The sequence below is a fragment of the Natrix helvetica genome (assembly GCF_964273705.1).
Source record: "Natrix helvetica genome assembly, chromosome: 1".
Classification (NCBI taxonomy): domain Eukaryota; kingdom Metazoa; phylum Chordata; class Lepidosauria; order Squamata; family Natricidae; genus Natrix; species Natrix helvetica.
In genome coordinates this window covers 201581255-201600033 of record NC_138548.1, presented here as the reverse complement: position 1 = coordinate 201600033, position 18779 = coordinate 201581255, and the positions used below count along the sequence as shown (strand labels likewise).

The 18779-nt window shown below is 44.0% G+C and overlaps 1 protein-coding gene across 5 annotated transcripts in view; it reads left to right on the top strand.

The window, feature by feature from the left end:
• Positions 1–18779, top strand: part of LOC309396543 (dedicator of cytokinesis protein 7-like) — a 200775-nt gene that overhangs the window by 77253 nt on the left and 104743 nt on the right. For all 5 annotated transcript variants that reach the window (XM_081961712.1, XM_081961710.1, XM_081961714.1 and 2 more), the window contains exons 14-20: positions 1549–1711; positions 6715–6832; positions 8815–8885; positions 12459–12597; positions 13409–13510; positions 13907–13993; positions 16921–17152. In XM_081961712.1, coding sequence (XP_081817838.1) covers positions 1549–1711; positions 6715–6832; positions 8815–8885; positions 12459–12597; positions 13409–13510; positions 13907–13993; positions 16921–17152 — 912 coding nt within the window. The remainder of the gene's footprint in view (positions 1–1548; positions 1712–6714; positions 6833–8814; positions 8886–12458; positions 12598–13408; positions 13511–13906; positions 13994–16920; positions 17153–18779) is intronic.

Sequence of the window (18779 nt, the reverse complement as noted above, 5' to 3'; positions counted from 1 at the left end):
TAAAGTAGGACTGAACCACCAGTTTTCAAGTGGTATTTGGAAATTACCTTGAGGTAAATGAAGTGTCCTTTCCTCAAAGTGCTGAAATAGCTACATTCTCTAGAGCAGGGGTGTCAAACTCAAGGCCCAGGGGCCGGATCTGGTCTGCGGGGTGTTAGATCCGGCCCACGGGGCTGCCCTGGAAACAGCAAAGAACCGGCCCACATTGCCTCTTCCAGTGAAAATGGAGCTTGGGCTCAAGCTCCGTTTTTGCTGGCAATAGGTTTCACGAAGCCGCCACATGCGAAAACAGAGCTTGGGAGCCCCCTTTCGCTGGCAGAGTGCTCAGGCCGCCACAGGTGACACAAGTGACGCTGAGATATCCTTGCCCATCCTGGCCACACCCTCCCTGTCCCCCCAAGATCAAAACACAAAGCTGATGCAACCCTCAATGAAATTGAGTTTGACACCTCTGCTCTAGGGGGCTGCAGTGCCTCACTTGGTAAGATGCTATAGTCCAATGAGGTTGACAGCTCGGCGGTTCGATTCCTGTTAGCGAATAAACCTTATAGGAACAGGAAAGAATCCTCCCCCGATTGCCTACTGGAATTCAGGTGTCTCACAAGTAAGATAACACCGCCCGAAAAATTTCCTTTCACAGAGGCAGCCAGCTACCTCGGTGATCTCTGGCTAACACATGCCATACGCTAAAAAAAACCCAAAAAAATCCCTGCTCTAGAGAGCTCAGCCTAGTGACCTCAAAGGTTTTTATTTGCTTATTTGTATTCCACCTTTATCGTTTTTACAAGTAACTCAAGGTGGTGAACATATCTAAAATATTTTCCTCCTCCTGTTTTCTGCACAACAACAATTCTGTTGGGTGGGATGGGCTGAGAAAGCTTTCATGGCTAAGACCAGATTAAAACTCACTGTCTCTCGCTTTCTAGCCTGGTGCCAATTTGGTGACTAGACCAAATTAACTCTCTTTCCAAATTGACTATGCAGGCACCCATCCACAAAACATGGGCTGAGCTATCAGCCATGCAGAGTCACTGCGTTTGTTTGTTTGTTTGTTTGTTCAATTCATTCATTTTCTATGTCCACCCATCTCAGTCAATGATTTTTGTAGTCTAAATCCCAGTACTATTCTATGGATGGCTCTCTGCTAATCCATAGCTTTTCAGAATTCCCTTGACTCTTCACACATAGAATTGACCCTTCACACATAGATCTCCCTGCTCAATGCTAAGATATAATATGCTTTGTTTTGTTATAGTGTGGAAATACTATTACAAAACAAAGCATATTATACCTTACATTGTACATGAAGATCTATGTGTGAAGAATCAATTCTACATCTGCTGTTTACTTCCAGTGGTCTAGCTCTTGCTCTGGCACCTTCTAGTGCTCGACCTTCAGCTTCAGAATGGCTTCACATGGGATAAAGATGGATTTCAGTATCTCCCCATCTTCCAGCTGTCCATGGTCACTCCTGGTGCTTGATGCCTGGCTAGACATGTTGCTCTGTATGTAAATCATTCTTATATTCCTCTTGTTTTTGCATCACAGCTCAATTCAAGATTGATATTTCACCAGTTCCAGAAAATCCTCATTATTGCCTCTCACCTGAACTGTTGCATGTCCAGCCCTACCCTGATTTGCGTGTCCGACCCACCAAGGAGATTCTTGGATTCCCAGTTCGAGAAGTCTACATCCCTCATACAGCATATCGGTGAGCACACATCTTGTCACATTGCAAGGGTAGTCCCTGAGAGGAAAGAAGCTCTCTTTTGGGTGTTTTCTTACTTGAAACGATCAAGAAAAGGCTTTCCTCCTTTCTCCTTTCCTTTCCATTTTGTGTGTTAAAATATAATCCTTATTTAAAAGTCTGCAGGAGAACCTAATAGCATTTACATACCGCTTCATAGTGCTCTACAACCCCCTCTAAGCAGTTTACAAGTCACCATATTGTTCCCGACAATCTGGGTCCTCCTTGGAAGGATGGAAGGCTGACTTAGAGCCAGTGAGACTCGAACTGCCGAATTTCTGGCCGTTGCCAGAAATAGCCTGCAATACTGCATTTAACCACTGTGCCGCCATGGCTCGTATGATGATGTCTCTGCCATCAACCAGCATAATGAAATCCAACAGGGATAAACATGCTGATTGTCTACCTGGATGACTTTCTTCTTCTGATCTCTTACTAGTTTACCTCTATGGCTGCAGGGATAGTCATACTTAACTGCAGTGTAAATTTGTTCAGGTTTCAAATCACCCCATTCAGCCCTCTGTGGTTCTTCATCTGAAAAGGGGCATATGAAGTTGCATTGGGAAGGTATACTGCCCAGCTTTTATAGAATAGGGAGGATAGGTCTTGTTAAAGATAACCTCATGTTTGTTATAATAGTCAATAATAGTCACTGGTCACATCATTTGATATGTGTAATAATATCCTCCCTAAGGAATATCTTTTAACTTTAACTTTAACTTTTATTTGATTTCTAGACCGCACCCTCTCCCAGAAGGGACTCGGGGCGGTGTACAGTCATATTAAAAACAACAAATATACATAATATGAATATAAAATAAATATAGGTGAGACTGGAGGAGGTAGCAATAGTTTACTGTACAATAGTTAAAGTTAGATTTAAGATTTAAAAATTTAAAAAAATTAAAAAATACATTCAAAAAACACCCCTAAAAACTATCCCGGGATAAAATATTTGCCAGGAGGTATAAATGGGACTATAAGTGGGCCAGGCCAGCTAATTGGAACAGGTGGGTCTTAAGTTTCTGTCGGAAGGAGCGGAGGTCGGTAGTAGTTCTGATATCGGGGGGGAGGTCATTCCAGAGGGTTGGGCCCATCACAGAGAAGGCTCTACTCCTAGGCGCCGCCCGTTGGCATTGCTTGGTGGACGGCACCCGGAGGAGTCCCTCCCTGTGAGAGCGAATTGGTCGCAGGGATGTATGCGGTACTTCTTGTCTTGCCTTTTTCTTGAATCCAGGGCAGCTTTTTTTTTTTTTCCTGTTCAGCCATTCGCTCTTGCTGTTGCTTGGCTGCTTCCAGTAGGAACCAGATGGTGAAATTCTGCTGTTGCACATGGGCCTTGAGGAGAGAAGAGATTGGTTCTCACAGAAGTGTCTCTGTGTGCTGTTGGACTGTAGTGCTTGAGACCCCAAACGCTGAAGAACTTTCACTTCTTTCACTGCATGTCCTCTACTTACTTTCCATAGACTGACTTCCCTCAATCCTTTCCCCCATCCATTCTTCTAAGGCAGGCCTTCTTAGGAAAGAATTTTGTTCATGTGGATGCTTTCTAATATACCTGGCAAGGTCTTACAGTGTCACTAATTAAATTGCAACCTGGGTGTCTAAAAAAGGAAAAGCATGCCAGAAAGCTCTTGTATCTATAGCAGATAGCCTGTTTATTCTCTCCATCAGCTTTGCTAGTGAAATAAGTTGGTGCACTGAAGAAAAGCTGTGAGAATTGGGGAGTGGGGTAGAATTGCTACAGCTGATCAGTAAGAATTATCCCTATAATGCTCTTGATACTGAAGAAATGCCAGCTAATAACTGAGACAACTCTAATCCTTACCCTAAGACCTCTGCTGCACAGACTGTTAAATCAGACATCACCTTAGAAGAGATCTGAGTAAACTGAAAATAAGATAGAAGCAAATGTGATCGGCATTGCTGAAACTTAACTGTATGTTGCTTGAAAGAGATGGTTATTTATGCTTGGTCCAGCTGGGTCTGGAGATGAGTTTGGGAACTCTTCTCACAGAGCAAACTGGCATGTGAGTCCATCTCCAGTTTGGAAGCTAATATGATTAACATTTTTTTTTATTCCTCTTAATAACTTGGACAGGCTTTCACTAGTCATTGAAAACTTTTGCAGACAGAAACATGAATTCTTCCAAGCTTTCATATATTCTCCCTTTGCACTCTAGAGTGTCATGTGGTCGAGAGGGTTTTGTATAACTTACCGTAGGGAGTGAGTTTTGCTGTCACACAGAGTTATGTTACCTAGTAATGAAATATCTGCAAGAAAACAGCCAAGCTCAGAGAGCATCAAGGACCCCTCATTTCAACTCTGAGCTACAAATATTCTCCTTTATAGAGCTGAGCTCTCAACATAGTGGAAATAGGAAAGTTTCCATGATCCCTGATTGCCTGCAAAAGTTAGTGTATGGCAGTGCCTCCCTATGGCAGTAAGGGCTTCCCTTCTGGTTGCTTGTATTGGTCAGGCAAGTGAACTTTAAAGAGAAGCAGTAAATAGAATTAGGAAGGGGTTTTGGTAAAGAAGAAGATGATCAAGTATATAGATGGAGAATACAATAAGAAGTCTCATGAGCTGTAAGATCTTCGAAGCAATCCAGACAAGAAGCACATCAATTAATTCTAGCACTTTATTGTAACATTTACATTAAGATTTTTTAAGTCTGAAAGTATCTTTTCCCTCCTTTCCTTTTACTCTCCAAAAAAACCCTAGAGAGTTTATTTTGAAACATTTCTCACCTCCACCACCACCTATGTGCTTCTCTGGCCTGAGATACCTTTTGCATGACAGTTGTTCAGTCTGCAGCTCTTCCTCTTCTTTCCCAAAGTCATTCCTACATACCATTACATGAACATAAAGCGGATTAATAAATTTGGATAGATTCAGCAGTCTGCTGATTTAAAATACCAGGGTTTAATGTAAAATCAAAAGGAGGTGAGCCATTTCTTTTTCATAGCACACTGATTTATTTCATTTGAAGTTTTTCCAGAAACAATTTACTTCCTTTTCATAGGTTGTACAAGCAAAAATGAAAACTCATATATGTCTGATAACCACATTTCTGAAAAAATACTTTGATTTGGATTATATGCACTGTCTACAAGACACGTGGGTGAACTGTGAAGAACAGATGTATGTAGAAACCTCAATAGATTACAGTAAATTTATTCACCTCTGAATTTGTTGGTAGCATTTAGCCAACTGTAATGATCTTAAACTAAGAAGTGTCAGAATGGATATTCTTAGACCATCGGGAAATTACAAGGATATTGACTAGACTGGGAAGTTGAGTAAACATCCCAGAAAAACATCCCAGCAAATCAATTTCATAATAGTGTCTAGAAAACAGAATGACTTAGTGTAATCAGTTCAATTCAAGGGAGTGAATGAATAGTTTGGAAACAAAATAGAGAAAAGAGGGTATTGTTTTCCCTGTGCCTATTCTGTAGGTAAGCTTTGTAGTTTCTGGGAATTTTACATAGTGAAGCTGTGAAAAGCACAACGCATAACCTTATAGAGGAATATCTGCTGAATTAAAATAAATAGTTACCTTCATAGCTGCAAGCTCCCATTATTTATTTGGAAATATTGGTAATCCATGCTGGATAGCTTTTCTTCAAGCAACTTAACTTGTAGCAGCATATTTTGATGATCCACTAGCAACTCCTGCAGTTCTTTTCTCTTGGCCTGAGCCTGTTGTTTCAGTATTGTGCCATCTGCCTATTGGAAAGAGCAGTGGGATTAGCTGGGGAGAGGAAGGAAAGAGCGTTTGAGAGATTAGATGCTGAGAGTAAATACTTAGAAGAGAAAACATTAACATTGTACATTTGGAAGAATACATGACAAATCTGGAGCTAGGTTAAAATGAGAGCTCTTACATCCTTTTATTTATGTATACATTAGCTTTATATCCCATCTTCCCTAGGGCGTACAAACAAATTATTGGGTACAAAACTGCTGTTTTCCTCCAGCACAATTCCTTTTATATCAAGGCTCTACTTCCTCTCTTTAAAAAAATCATTTAAAACCCAGTTACTTTCAGTCCTTCAATTCTCTTTCTGATCTCATTCCGGATACTCTGAATCTGATGATATAATAACTTAAAGCCCTGCTGATAGAAGTCCATGTGTTGCCTGATCTTGCCCAGCTTCTGTGCCGTGGAGTTGTAGAGGTTGTGCAGTGCCTGGCTGAATTGAATCACTCCATAGACCAGCACAATGACCGCTTCTTGCGGAGCCTCCTGCTGGAGGTCTATCAAGGAAGGGGCAGGGATGGCTGTCTGCCACGTTAGGAGGCGTTCATTTTGCTTTTGGGAATTGCACAGCTTGAGTATAGACTCAATGTATTTATCTTGGCTGGCCTGGCCTGAGGAGCAGCGCTATGTAATTTGCTGCTATTTCTGGGGCTGGGATGATCTGAATGTCTGTACATCAGAGTTGTTCATGCCATGTCTCTGGTTCTTTCTGTGTAATCAGTCTCTTTCTTCCACCTTTCCAGGAAAACAAATCACATCTTTTTAAGATGGCAAACAATACTGGAGATCAGATAGGCTAACAAAAAAATTATTCTAAAGTGTATGGATCCTTATTCTCAAAACAGCATCTCCTAATTATGAAAGGCACATATAACCAGGTTTAGAAGAATCCAGAGATTTACAGAAGTATAAAGAATGATGGGTGCAGAAGAAGCCACAAAAAAAAAATCAAGAAGAACTGAGTATGTGTTATTGTGCGCACCTAATGCAAAAGATTGAGAGGAAAAATGAAAAACTTGGGAAGCAAAGAATAATGGGATAATTCTGAAAAACAGCAAAGCTGGCAGCAGAACAGGGGCATTCAATGCGAAAACATTCTGATTTGGAAGAAAACGTTTTCTGCTTCTATGGCTTCAAGAATATATATTCCTCCTTTCTCCTTTTGTGACAAACATTTTCCTTCTCCTTTTTTCCCCTCAGGAATCTACTCTACATTTATCCACAGAGCCTGAATTTCAGCAGCCGCCAAGGCTCGGTGCGAAACATTGCAGTGAAACTGCAGTTTATGGCTGGAGAGGATCCTAGCCAAGCCATGCCTGTGAGTGAGACCCACCCTCAGCTGCTTCCTCATGCCCACCAGGTTCGCCTGGTGCGCCAATTGCGTCCCCTTTTGGACCGGGGGGCCCTGTGCACAGTCACGCGCTGGTGACGTCTCGTCTGGACTACTGTAATGCTCTCTACATGGGGCTCCCCTTGAGGTGCACCCGGAGACTGCAGTTGGTCCAGAATGCAGCTGCGCGGGTAATCATAGGGAGATCGAGGTTCTCCCATATAACACCTCTCCTGCGCGAGCTGCACTGGCTTCCTGTGGCCTACCGGGTGCGCTTCAAGGTGTTAGTCACCATCTTTAAAGCGCTCCATGGCATAGGGCCTAGTTATCTGCGGGATCGTGTCCTGCCCCATACATCCCTGCGGCCCATTCGCTCACACAGAGAGGGTCTTCTCCGGGTGCTGTCCTCTAGAGACTGTCAGAGGGCGGTGCCCAGGAGTAGGTCCTTCTCTGTGGCGGGTCCCACCCTTTGGAACGACCTCCCCCCAGACATCAGGACAACAACCGATCTCCGCTCCTTCCGCAGTAAACTGAAGACCCACCTGTTTCGGCTAGCCGGCCTGGCATAATCTCGACAACTGTTCCACCCCTTGGTTAATTTTAATTGTCAATGTTAGCTTTTAAACTTTTATTCTTATTGGGGTTTTAACTTCTCTGATTATTGTATTTATTTATTTTTACCTCCTTCTTTGTAGTCCGTAGACCGTTGCTTGTGTACGTCGCCCCGAGTCCCTGTGGGGAGAGGGGGTGACTAATAAGTCTGATAAATAAATAAATAAATAAATGCCTTTCATCCATCACTGGATTGTGGAGCAGAAGTGCGCCCCTGAAGAGATCGCCCCAAATAGTCTCCCTTGAGTCAGTTTTCACGTTTGAGCTATCCCATTCAGGGTGGGTGAGGGGCTTCATTTATGACAAGACCCACAACTTATATTCCTATAATTTCTATTTCCATTTTAAAAAATGTAGGATTTTGAGTTTAGAAAAAAAAAACCTCAAAGTCCTACGTTTTCCCATATGACAATTGTACTGTACCTGCAGCAGATTTAATACTCAAGCCATAGGCTGGGTTTTTATACCAAAGGTTGTCTGCTGTTTGCCAGCCACTTTAATTTAATAGCCAGTCAGGGTTTATCACTACAGTATGCCCTGCCAAAAAGTTTGATAATCTCAGAAGAAATCATGCTGAGTAACCAATTCAAGGGAGAATGACCTGTTCGCTGCCAGCAGGAATTTGCTTCAGATGCATTCAATTCAGTTTTCCTTAAAAATGATCCTGCAAAATAGCAACTTGCTCATGGTTTCAATCAGGTTACAGACCCTGAATCTGCAGCCAGGTTTTATGAAAGTTCTTAAGGGAGGGTTTCTGAAAGGCCATGTCTGTGTTTCTTAGAGGAGTTGGGAAAGTATTGGGTCTTGTTGCCTTGATTGTAAATGAGAATGTTATAATAGTCATCGAAAATACTTGAAAGGGTGTGAAAAGTGTAGAAGTAGGTTATCCTCATGCTATTTCTGGTCTTGAATAATTCATTTCCAGAAGTGCCAGAATGGAAAGTATTGAAATATAGCAGTAACAATAGCACTTAGACTTATATACTGCTTCATGGTACTTTACAGCTCTTAACAATCAGGGTCCTCATTTTACCGATCTCGGAAGAGTGGAAGACTGAGTTGATCTTGGGCCGGTGAAAATTGAACTGCTAGCAGCAGTTAGCAGCAGTTCAAGTCTCACCGGCTCAAGTTCAACTCAGCCTTCCAAGGTCGGTAAAATGAGGACCCAGATTGTTGGAGGCAATATGTTGACTCTGTAAATTGGTATATGTGGTATTTGTGTGCAAATAATGAAAATCATGTGGCCTTTCTAAGTGCTTGTTTCACTGGTTTATCTCTCATGCTCCCTCCCTTGACTAGATGAGTTTCATGCTCTGTGTTCCTTACTGATACTGTTTTTGTTTCTCCTTATGCTCCAGGTTATCTTTGGGAAATCAAGTTGCAGTGAGTTTGCCAAAGAGGCTTACACAGCTGTTGTGTATCATAACAAGTGAGTTGTAGGAATTGAAGCAGGGGTGGGTTTCATTTTTTTTTACTACTGGTTCTGTGGGTGTGGGTAGGTGGGGGGGAGCATGTGACTGAGTGGGCATGGCCAACTTGACATCACTCACGCACACTCAGTCACATGACCACCACCACCAAGCCACACCTAACTAAACTGTGGTGAAAATTTGTGGGACTCCGACGGAGGGAGCGGGGGAAGAGAGGGGAAAAACTCCCAAAAATAGACCGCCAGAGGATTTAGGGCAGTGATGGCGAACCTATGGCACGCGTGCCACAGGTGGCACATGGAGCCATTTGTCAGGGCACGCAAGGCACTGCTCTGGCCAGCTGAGTTCATCCTTTTTTAAAGCCATTTTTCGCCCTCCCCAGGCTCCAGAGGCTTTATAGGAGCCTGGGGAGGGCGAAAAGAGCCTCCCCCGCCCCCTCCGGAGGCTTCATGAGCAAAAAAACGGCCCTACGGGCAAACCGGAAGTTCGGGAACTCACTTCCTGTTTGCTTGGAGGGTCGTTTTGACCGTTCTGGAGGCTTCAGGGAAGCCTCTTGATGGTCCCTGAAGCCTTCGGAGCACTTAAAACGTCCCTCCAAGCAAACTGGAAGTCTGAAGGTCCCTGAAGCTGCTGGAAGGCTTCCGGAGGTTGGGGGAGGCTGTTTTCACCCTCCCTATGCTCCTATAAAGCCTCTGGAGCCTGGGGAGGGCGAAAAAAGCATGCAAAAAATGGGGGGGTGTCGCGCCTGTAGTGCGTGCATGCGCACGGGGGGTGTCACGCATTGCATTATGGGTGCGGCACGCCTGCACACGACCCCCCTGCACTCCCCGCACTTATGGTACGCGAGCCAAAAAAGTTCGCCATCGCTGATTTAGGGTGTGGAAAAGCCATAAGTTTCCTAGAGGGAATCGATTTGAAGCATTCAACTTTGCAGCCTGGAGGCCACACCTGTTTTTATAAATCTGGCGGGTGAGTGTGTGTGTGTGGGGGGGGAGAGCAATGGGAAGAAAAGGGTGGGAGATAGGAAAAAATGCAGGCGAAAGTGTTGGACAGTGCAAGTAGGGCAGGAGGGACGGAGGAAAGCTCACCCGATCCTGATTTGGAACAAGGGGGGGAGGAACCGCCTGCAACCCCCCCAAAACACCCCCAAGCGCAGTGTAGGCCATGGGAAATTGCTCTGTGCATTGCATTTTTGGGTGCTTCCAGGCGGCGGGGATCCTCACTTGCACATGGAGCCTGATTCCCGAAGTTGCCCAGGGAATTGCATTCAAAGCCTTTTCAATGAAAGCGTTTTTCGGCAGCAGTGCCATGATCCCCTCCCCGATTCCAAAAAGGGCTCATGAGGAGGCCAAAAAAGTGCACCATGTTTCAGGTGGCAGGTGGTTCCAGCACGCGCTGCCACCTGAAAATGCTTTCCTTCTCAGTTTCACAGTGCACATCGCAGAGCTGTGCGCACTCCTTCTCTGCAGATTCGCCTTCTCTCTTCTCCTGGTCAGCACATGGCAGGCAGATCAGAGGCAACCCGCCACCGCTTTTTGCCTATGTGCATCGATGAGGCCAAACAGCAGCATTGAGGAGAGCACGGACCTCCTGAGTCACGGGAAACGGCTGCCAGCAATGCCCTCAGGATGAAGACATTGCGAATGGGAAGAGCTCAGCCCCTTCAGGAGCCGCCAAGTGCTCGCTGTCCATCTTGACACCTGCCAAGCCTCTTCCCACCGCGGACCCGCACTCTCTTTTCTCCTGGACAGTTCTGCCGCCTGAAACGGATCTGGCTAGGAGAAAAGAGAATGCAAGTCTGTGGAGGAGGAAAGAGCCATGCTCTTTCCTCCTCCTTTCTCCTCCTCTTTTCCAATGCCTTAAGGGAGTCCGTGGGCAGAGATCAAGCGAGGGCAACCAAAGTATCCCAGCTTTGTTTTCCGGGATGACCCGAGGCGCAGAGAGATGGCCCAGAGACCAGGGGCTTCTCCGAAAGACCTTGCCATGCACGTCTTTAGGACCCGTCATCCGCTCTGGTGCCTGGAGAAAGCAGAGATGCCGGCCTGGGCCCCGCTCCGGCTAGCAAGCGCCCGGCCCAACTCTCCTCCCCGAAAGACTGTGGTCACCCAGAAGGGGTGCAAGGGAAAGGGGATCTCACCTGTCCCCCAGCACCCCCCAAATTTTCCTGAACATCTTACTCGAGTCTGGCAGCTCCACCGCATCTGTCTCTTGGCTGCTTTATGCAGGGAAGCATCTTGCACAGTAAAGAAAAACTTCTCATGAATGCGAGCAATTAGCAATCTTTACCATGCAAGGTTAAGAGGGATCTTAGGCGGAAAGGCCGTGGTGCTGCTTCCCACCAGCAAAGAAGTGGAGCGAGAGGCGCAGAAGTTGCCAGTGGGTGGGTGGGCGGCAGCCCCTCACACAGGGAGTGGGCCAAGGCCGGCCATGCCATTGCAGAGCCCGTGGTGCTTTCCCTTCAGCCTGGGCGGTGCTGCTTCATCTTGAGGAAGACCAGGGCGCTGCAATTCTAGTGTGGCGCCGGTTGCTTTCGTTTCGCGGTGGAAGAAGAAAGAAAGCGAGCAGCGGCTCCATGGCGGTGCTTTGGGAGGGCAGGTGGATATCTGCAGCCAACTAGGGAAGGAGGGCGGAGACAGTAGTGGCGGCAACCCCTTCCAAGCGCAGCGCACAGAGGCTGTGGCAAGGTGGCCCCGGCTCACTTGTTGCCTGTCCGCCTGTACCATGTCCCACTCTGGCTGGCCGCGTGAATGCAAATGCGATGACCTGGTCTTTGCCAAGATGAAGTGCCGCCACCCCGCCTGGCCTGCTCCCTGCATGAGGAGCTGCTGCCCACCCGCCCGCCAGCAGCTCCCACGCCTCTCACTCTGCTTTGCTGGCGGGAAGCAGCATCACGGCCGAGTCTCCTTTCTCCAGAGCCCCGAGCCCAAAGCCCCGTGGAACCGGCACAGGAGACATGTGCAGATTCCACGTGTGGGTGGAAGGCAGCCTTTTCTGTAGCATCCCCCTACCCTCTTTGGATCTCCCTGCAGCGGGGGGGAGGGGCTCTGCCTTTTCAGAAACGGGGCAGGCGCATGTGCAGCAGCTTCGTGATGTCTGCTTGCCCTCCCAGAGCACCACTGCCCCTCTTAGCCCTAGCGTAGCATTTCTACCAAGGGCTGCCCGGCCGGGCTGGATGCCAACCTCGGAAGGCAAGCAGGCGTGGGGGACCGCTGGGAAGGCCGCGTGGGAAGCAGAGAAGGATGCCAGGGCTGCGGAGAAGGGAGACATCTGTCGGAACCTTCACAGACTGTTTGTGAAGCTTTGCGGACTGTTAATGACCATAATTTACAGCCGTATAAATAAAAGAGGGTTTGGGGGGGGGGGTCTAAGATTGTGATTTATGCTTTCTCCACAAGCCTAGGTCAGAACAGGTGGCTCCAAATAAATTCAGGTACTTGTCTGGTTAGTCTATACTGAACTATGCAAACTTTGTCAGAAAAATTGTATTTGATTTCCTGTGTAGATCTTTACCGCAGATATGTAAACGCGAAATTTTGTGTTAAATGGCAACTTTCCAACATCCCTGTCCACAGGTCACCTGAGTTCTATGAAGAGTTCAAGCTGAAGATCCCAGCCAATTTGACAGACAACCATCACTTGCTTTTCACCTTTTATCACATCAGCTGTCAACAGAAGCAGAACACACCTCTGGAGACTCCTGTTGGTTACACAGTGAGTTTTAAAAGAAATACAGAGTTATGTGGGTACAAGGTAGGAACTGTGATTCATTGCAAAGGGCCCCCAGTTTAAATTTCCACTCCCCTCCATTGCAAAGGAACTCAGATAAAGGGACAGGGAGAATCCCCTACTTTAAGACTTATCAATAAATCTGTGCATGAATTAAGAGTATGATCTCTCATTGTATATACAGTATTTATATTGGATCAGTTTTCCTGGAATGCCCCTTTACAGACACTCCTCAACTTACAACCATTTGTTCAGTGGCCATTCAAAGTTAGAACCGCATTGAAAAAAGTGGCTTATGACCATTTTTCGCACTTAAGACCATCACAGCATCCCCATGGTCACTTGATCAAAATTCAGATGCTTGCCAGTTGGCTCATATTTATGACAGTTGTAATATCCTGGGATCCCACGATCACCTTTTGTGATCTTCTGACAAAGTCAATGGAAAACCAGATTCATCTAGTAACAACCATGTTGTTCAACTTAACAATTGAAGTGATTCCCTTAATAACTGGCAAGAAGGATTGTAATATGGGGCAAAATAAGGATTCCCTTCCAAATTTTGCACAGTGGGATTTACTGTTGTCAACACCAATAGTAAATTGCCTTAAATATGGAAGGTGGAATGGTTGGAGGAGAAGAATCCTTTTGTTCTATGTGCTGTATGTGATTGTAGATCTTTTTCTTAATAAAACTGATCTGTGGGACAGAATGAGAGGGTTGGATTGCAGAGGAAAAGTGGCAAGTGAAGATGCCAACCAGCATGGACTTAACTTTGCCTGTTTTCTCTTCCTAGTGGATTCCTCTCATGCAACACGGACGGCTGAGAACAGGGCAGTTTTGCCTGCCGGTGTCAGTTGACAAGCCTCCACCCAGCTATTCAGTGCTCACCCCTGATGTAAGTAAGGCAGGGGTGTCCAAACTTGGGAACTTTAAGACTTGTGGACTTCAACTCCCAGAATTCCCCAGCCAGAATTCTGGGAGTTGAAGTCCACAAGTCTTAAAGTTCCCAAGTTTGGACACCCCTGAAGTAAGGAATGGCTTTGTTTTCCTAGAGAGCAGAGGCTTCAGGCCTTTCCTTACCTATGCTGCCTTGTGAAAGATGCCTCCTTTCTCACTTCCTATTCCCACTGCCCCCTCTCTCAATTTGTGCCAGGCTTTAACCGGTCAGACTAATCATAAGTTTTCATTTTTTCAGAATTGTAGCCTATTTCACAATGACTACTAGACTTTCCACTGGCAGGACTTTCTATGCGTTTGTTTATAAATCTTTTTCTGGGTTGCTTCTCTGCAGGTGCAGCTACCTGGCATGAAGTGGGTGGATAATCACAAAGGGGTCTTCAGTGTGGAAGTTCTGGCTGTCTCCTCTGTCCACACTCAGGTGAGAGTACAAGTCAGTGGTTGATCTTCCATGTTGCCCCAGGAAAACAAAGAACAAGCCAACTCTTAGCTGTATAGTCAAGTTGTTTTTCAACTAGGAGTTTGCATTAGTTTTTGCATTATTTTTGCCCCCTCCAAATCTAAAACAGAAATCTTAGTCCACATATAAATTAATTTTCTTTTTACGAAATACATGCCAAACATGTTTCCAAATTCAAAATGTATTTCTTTTTTGGCAGCCTATTAGGCAAAATTGTAAGGACCTGCCCCAGCTGGTCCCTCAGGAAAGTAAGACTATTGAATCCATTAAGTTGAATCAAAAGAACTTTTACTGAGAGAAAATGATTGCAGGAAAGCAAGGAGGAATTTGAAAAGTCCTGCGCAAAGCAAGCCCCTTGACCAGTCCACCAGCAGCCAATAGGATGCTGCAAGGTTGTTTTGAGAACACTGAGGTACTAGGCAAATAACAGTTTACCGTCAGGGCAGGATGGCCTTGAAACCAGGCTGGAACCAGCTGGGAAGGGAGTGTGCTCTGTCTCCAAAAACAATCCCCCTCCCTAATTCCCAAACAGTTACAGCAAAAGCAAAAGCATGTGAAAATGCCAGCAAGCCTCCTCCCCACCCCTTCCAACAGAATGGCAGGACACAATGACATGCCACCCCTCTGAACAGAAACATTAGTCCTGGATAATATAATAAAACAAACAGGGAGAGAAGAACAAGAGAAATGTCATTTGAGTTATTTATTATGGAAGCATTTGATGAGTTTAGGGCAGTGATGGCGAACCTATGGCACGCGTGCCACAGGTGGCACGTGGAGCCATTTTTCAGGGCACGCGAGGCACTGCCCTGTCAGCTGGCCAGCGCGCATGCACGCGCTGGCCAGCTGAGTTCACCCTTTTTTAAAGCCATTTTTCGCCCTCCCCAGGCTCCAGAGGCTTTATAGGAGCCTGGGGAGGGCGAAAAGAGCCTCCCCCGCCCCCCCGGAGGCCCTCCGGAGGCTTCATGAGCTTCCCTGAAGCCTCCGGAGCGCAAAAAACCGGCCCTACGGGCAAACCAGAACTTCAGGAACAGACTTCCGGTTTGCTCAGAGGGTCGTTTTGAATGCTTTGGAGGCTTCATGCCTGTAGTGTGCGCATGTGCACTGGGGGGGGTGGGGTGTCGCGCATTGCATTATGGGTGCGGCACGCCTGCACACGACCTCCCTGCGCTCCCCCCACTTACGGCACGGGAGCCAAAAAAGGTTCGCCATCGCTGGTTTAGGGGCTCTAATGTGCCCATGGTCAACCCATTCATTCTGAGCTGTTTGGAAATCTTTCCAGGCCACTAAATACTGAAGGGTTCCTTTATGCTTATGGGAATCTAGAATTTCCAGGATTTCAAAAGTGCTGCTCCTCTTCTATCATTAAAGGCACCAGGATTGGTGGAAGTTTAGATCTAAGGGGAAAAGTAACCTCTGTAATATGTATGTATGTATGTGTATACACACACACACACACACACACACACACAAATAAAAATTATACATTTATATTGTCTGTGAACAGAGTTGGTTCTGAGTATCATTCATATTAATCCAATTCACAATAATAATATTAGTAATCTATCACATTTCTCAAATTTAAGTAATCCTTATTGTTATTGTACATACATACTGTATATATTCAAAAAATGCCTAACTCCTCATCTTTCTCTCTACCTTCATCTATATCTTTCTTGCTCTATTTAAACATTTATCTATTATATATGAACAAATTTAACTAAATTTCATTTATATTAATCCAGTTTACACTAACATCATTAATAATCTCTCACATTTATCAAGTTTATATAATCCTCATTATATTATTTATACATCTCCTCTTTAGTAGTTCAATTCTTATCCATTTTTCCATTTTAATCCAATTCACAATAACAGTATGAACAAATTTAACTAGATAACATTCATGTTGATCCAATTCATATTAACATTATTGATTATCTCTATCACATTAATCAAATTATATAGTCTTGTTACATTGTTAAAATATACAATGAAAGAAAAATCTGTACATTTCTAATCTATTTTTTTATTCATTCTATAACCAATTTATGTTTTAATATTTCCCCTATCTAATTTTATTTCTGCCCCTTACCTTATAATAGGCTAATTAATATTTAAAGGAGGAATTTGAAAAGTCCCACGCAAAGCAAGCTCAACCCCCCTTGACAATAGGATGCTGCAAGGTTGTTTTTAGAACAATGAAGTCCTAGACAGATAACCATCCTCAGGGCATGACGGGTTTGAAATCTGCCTGGAAGTGGCTGGGAGGGAGTCCACTCTGTCTCTGAAGACAATCTCCCTCCCTAATTCCCAAGCAGTTATAACAAAAGCATGCTAAAAAGCCACCAAGCGCCCCCCCCCCCTTACTTACACAGAATGGCAGGACGTGATGGTGGACTTGACATCCATTGAGAAAAACAGAATGTTCTTAGTTACTCTTAAGTGGATAAAATAGTCTGTATTGGAGACCAAATTTATGAAACCTCTATCTCGCTAAATCTAAGACAATAAAGGTGATTGTACAGCAGGCTTGGCAGTTCCTGAGCTTCTTACAATGAAAAACGACCAACATTTGATAAAAGGAACTAAAAACAGATCGTAATCTTCCTTCATATAGGGTTGGGTATTATCACACACACACACACACACACACACGCACACGCACAAACACACATGTTGCTAGACTATAATCCCTTCATTCCTGGTCATGATAGTTGGAGATTATGGGCATTACAATTCAGCAGTATCTGGAGAACCATAAATTCTTATCCATCCTTAATATTTGGTATGCATTTTTATCTCTTATCACATCACATTATTGGTATAGATAAATGATGCTAAAGCCTAATAGATATTCTACATACAGTCATTCTTTATTCTGGCAGGATCCATTCTTGGACAAGTTCTTCACCTTGATACACGTGCTAGAAGAATATACCTTTCCCTTTCGACTTAAAGATGTGATTCTAACAGAGAGCAACATAGAGTCTGAATTGAAATGTAGTGTGGGCAACTTACGAGTGGCTAGCCTGGAACCTTTGGTGGCCTTCAGTCATCAGATTCTCAACAAGCTGATCCAACTCATTGTGTACCCACCTGTCATTGCAGGGCAGATTGGTGAGTGTTGTATCTGTGGTAATCTCCATTTCCTCTGAAAGGATTTTCTTGTTATCTGAAACAAGTGGAATAACCTAAAGTCTCAATTTCTTTGAAAAATCCCCACTCTTACAGAGTTAGATGGAAGGGAATATGTTTGCGATATGGGATACCCTCCACCCGCTAAGAAAATGAACCTTCACCAGGGTATAGGGTCTTCTGCTTGAGTAATGGGTTGGACTAGAAGATCCTTCCAATTCTTTTATTCTGTTAAGTAAAAGTAATATTCTAGCTTTCACATTTTGGATCTAGATTTCCATATTGAGATGAGTCCTCTCTGGATGCCAACATAACAAAGATTTGAAGTATCAACACACATCTCAGAGGGACAGACTTTTACAGCATCACTGTGGATCACAGTGGATAGAATTCTACTTGGGACAAGCAGTTAGCTGGTGCTGTCAGTTTTTCTAGCCTGCAGGAAATGCTGTCAATCACTGTTGTATTTCTATAGTCTGGTTAACGCCCTTATACAGAAAGTACTTAATTGTTTTCTGCCATAAATTTGTTTTTAGTTATCATATGTTTTCTTTTTGCATTACATTGAATATATGACAGGTTCTATTTGACTAAAAACCATCTTTGTATCTTTTGCTTTTGAGGAGTCCAGTCATTTAACTTTTAAGAAATCTTTTAGAGGCAGTTTTTTAATTAGCATATTTTGTATTTATAGTTGTGTGTGTGTGTGTGTGTGTGTGTGAAAAGAAAAAGAAAGAAGGGGAAATACCCTTCCCCACAAATACCTTTGTTAACTAATTAAAACAAACACACACACACACACAGTGTACAATATATATTCATGCCCCCTTTAGTTTAGTTAGTTTATTCTATGGTTGGAAAACATTGGAAATTAAAAATATACATGTGTTGGCTATTTCCAGGTTTCTAAATAATCCCCAATATTATGATTGAAAATGAAATTCTTGTTAGATTTAAGATCTTCAAATCATTGGTGGAGAATAGTATCCTTCCAATTCTGTACCATCAATGCCTTTAGCTCATAAAAGTACACATTATGCATGCAATAATATTTTCCAACTATAAGACTAAATTATTTTAATGTAGGTTTGAGCTAATTTATATTTCAGGTTAAACCTTTTTAAAAATTTGTAAAATTTATATGTGGCTGATATCACTGCCCTTATTTGTTTGAAGTCAATCTTAGAGAAGTTTTTGCTGTCTTCTGCCATGAGAAGGAGTTAAAGTGAAAAGAAACTCATTTTCACTTTATGCCAAATGTTTTAATCACAGTCATATAGCACATGATAACAGACCAGTTCCCAGTCTCTTCTTTTTAGGAAGCCAGCCCCTGCTACATGGGATACATTTTTTAAAAAAAGACAACTTGCTTTATATACAGTGTGCACCATTATTAGGTGACTACAATGCTCAATTACCTAAAGCAGAGTGGCCACCCATCAAAGAGCACATCTGCGAATTTAGGAGAGTCATTGGAACACTATCCCCTTTACAAGAGCATCTATTAGTGCATTTTTTCAGAATAAGACTGGACAAGCAGATTGCCCACATAACTGCATACCGGGACATCCTGAACTGACTCTCTGAGTGGTTCCGAGTAGTAATAAAA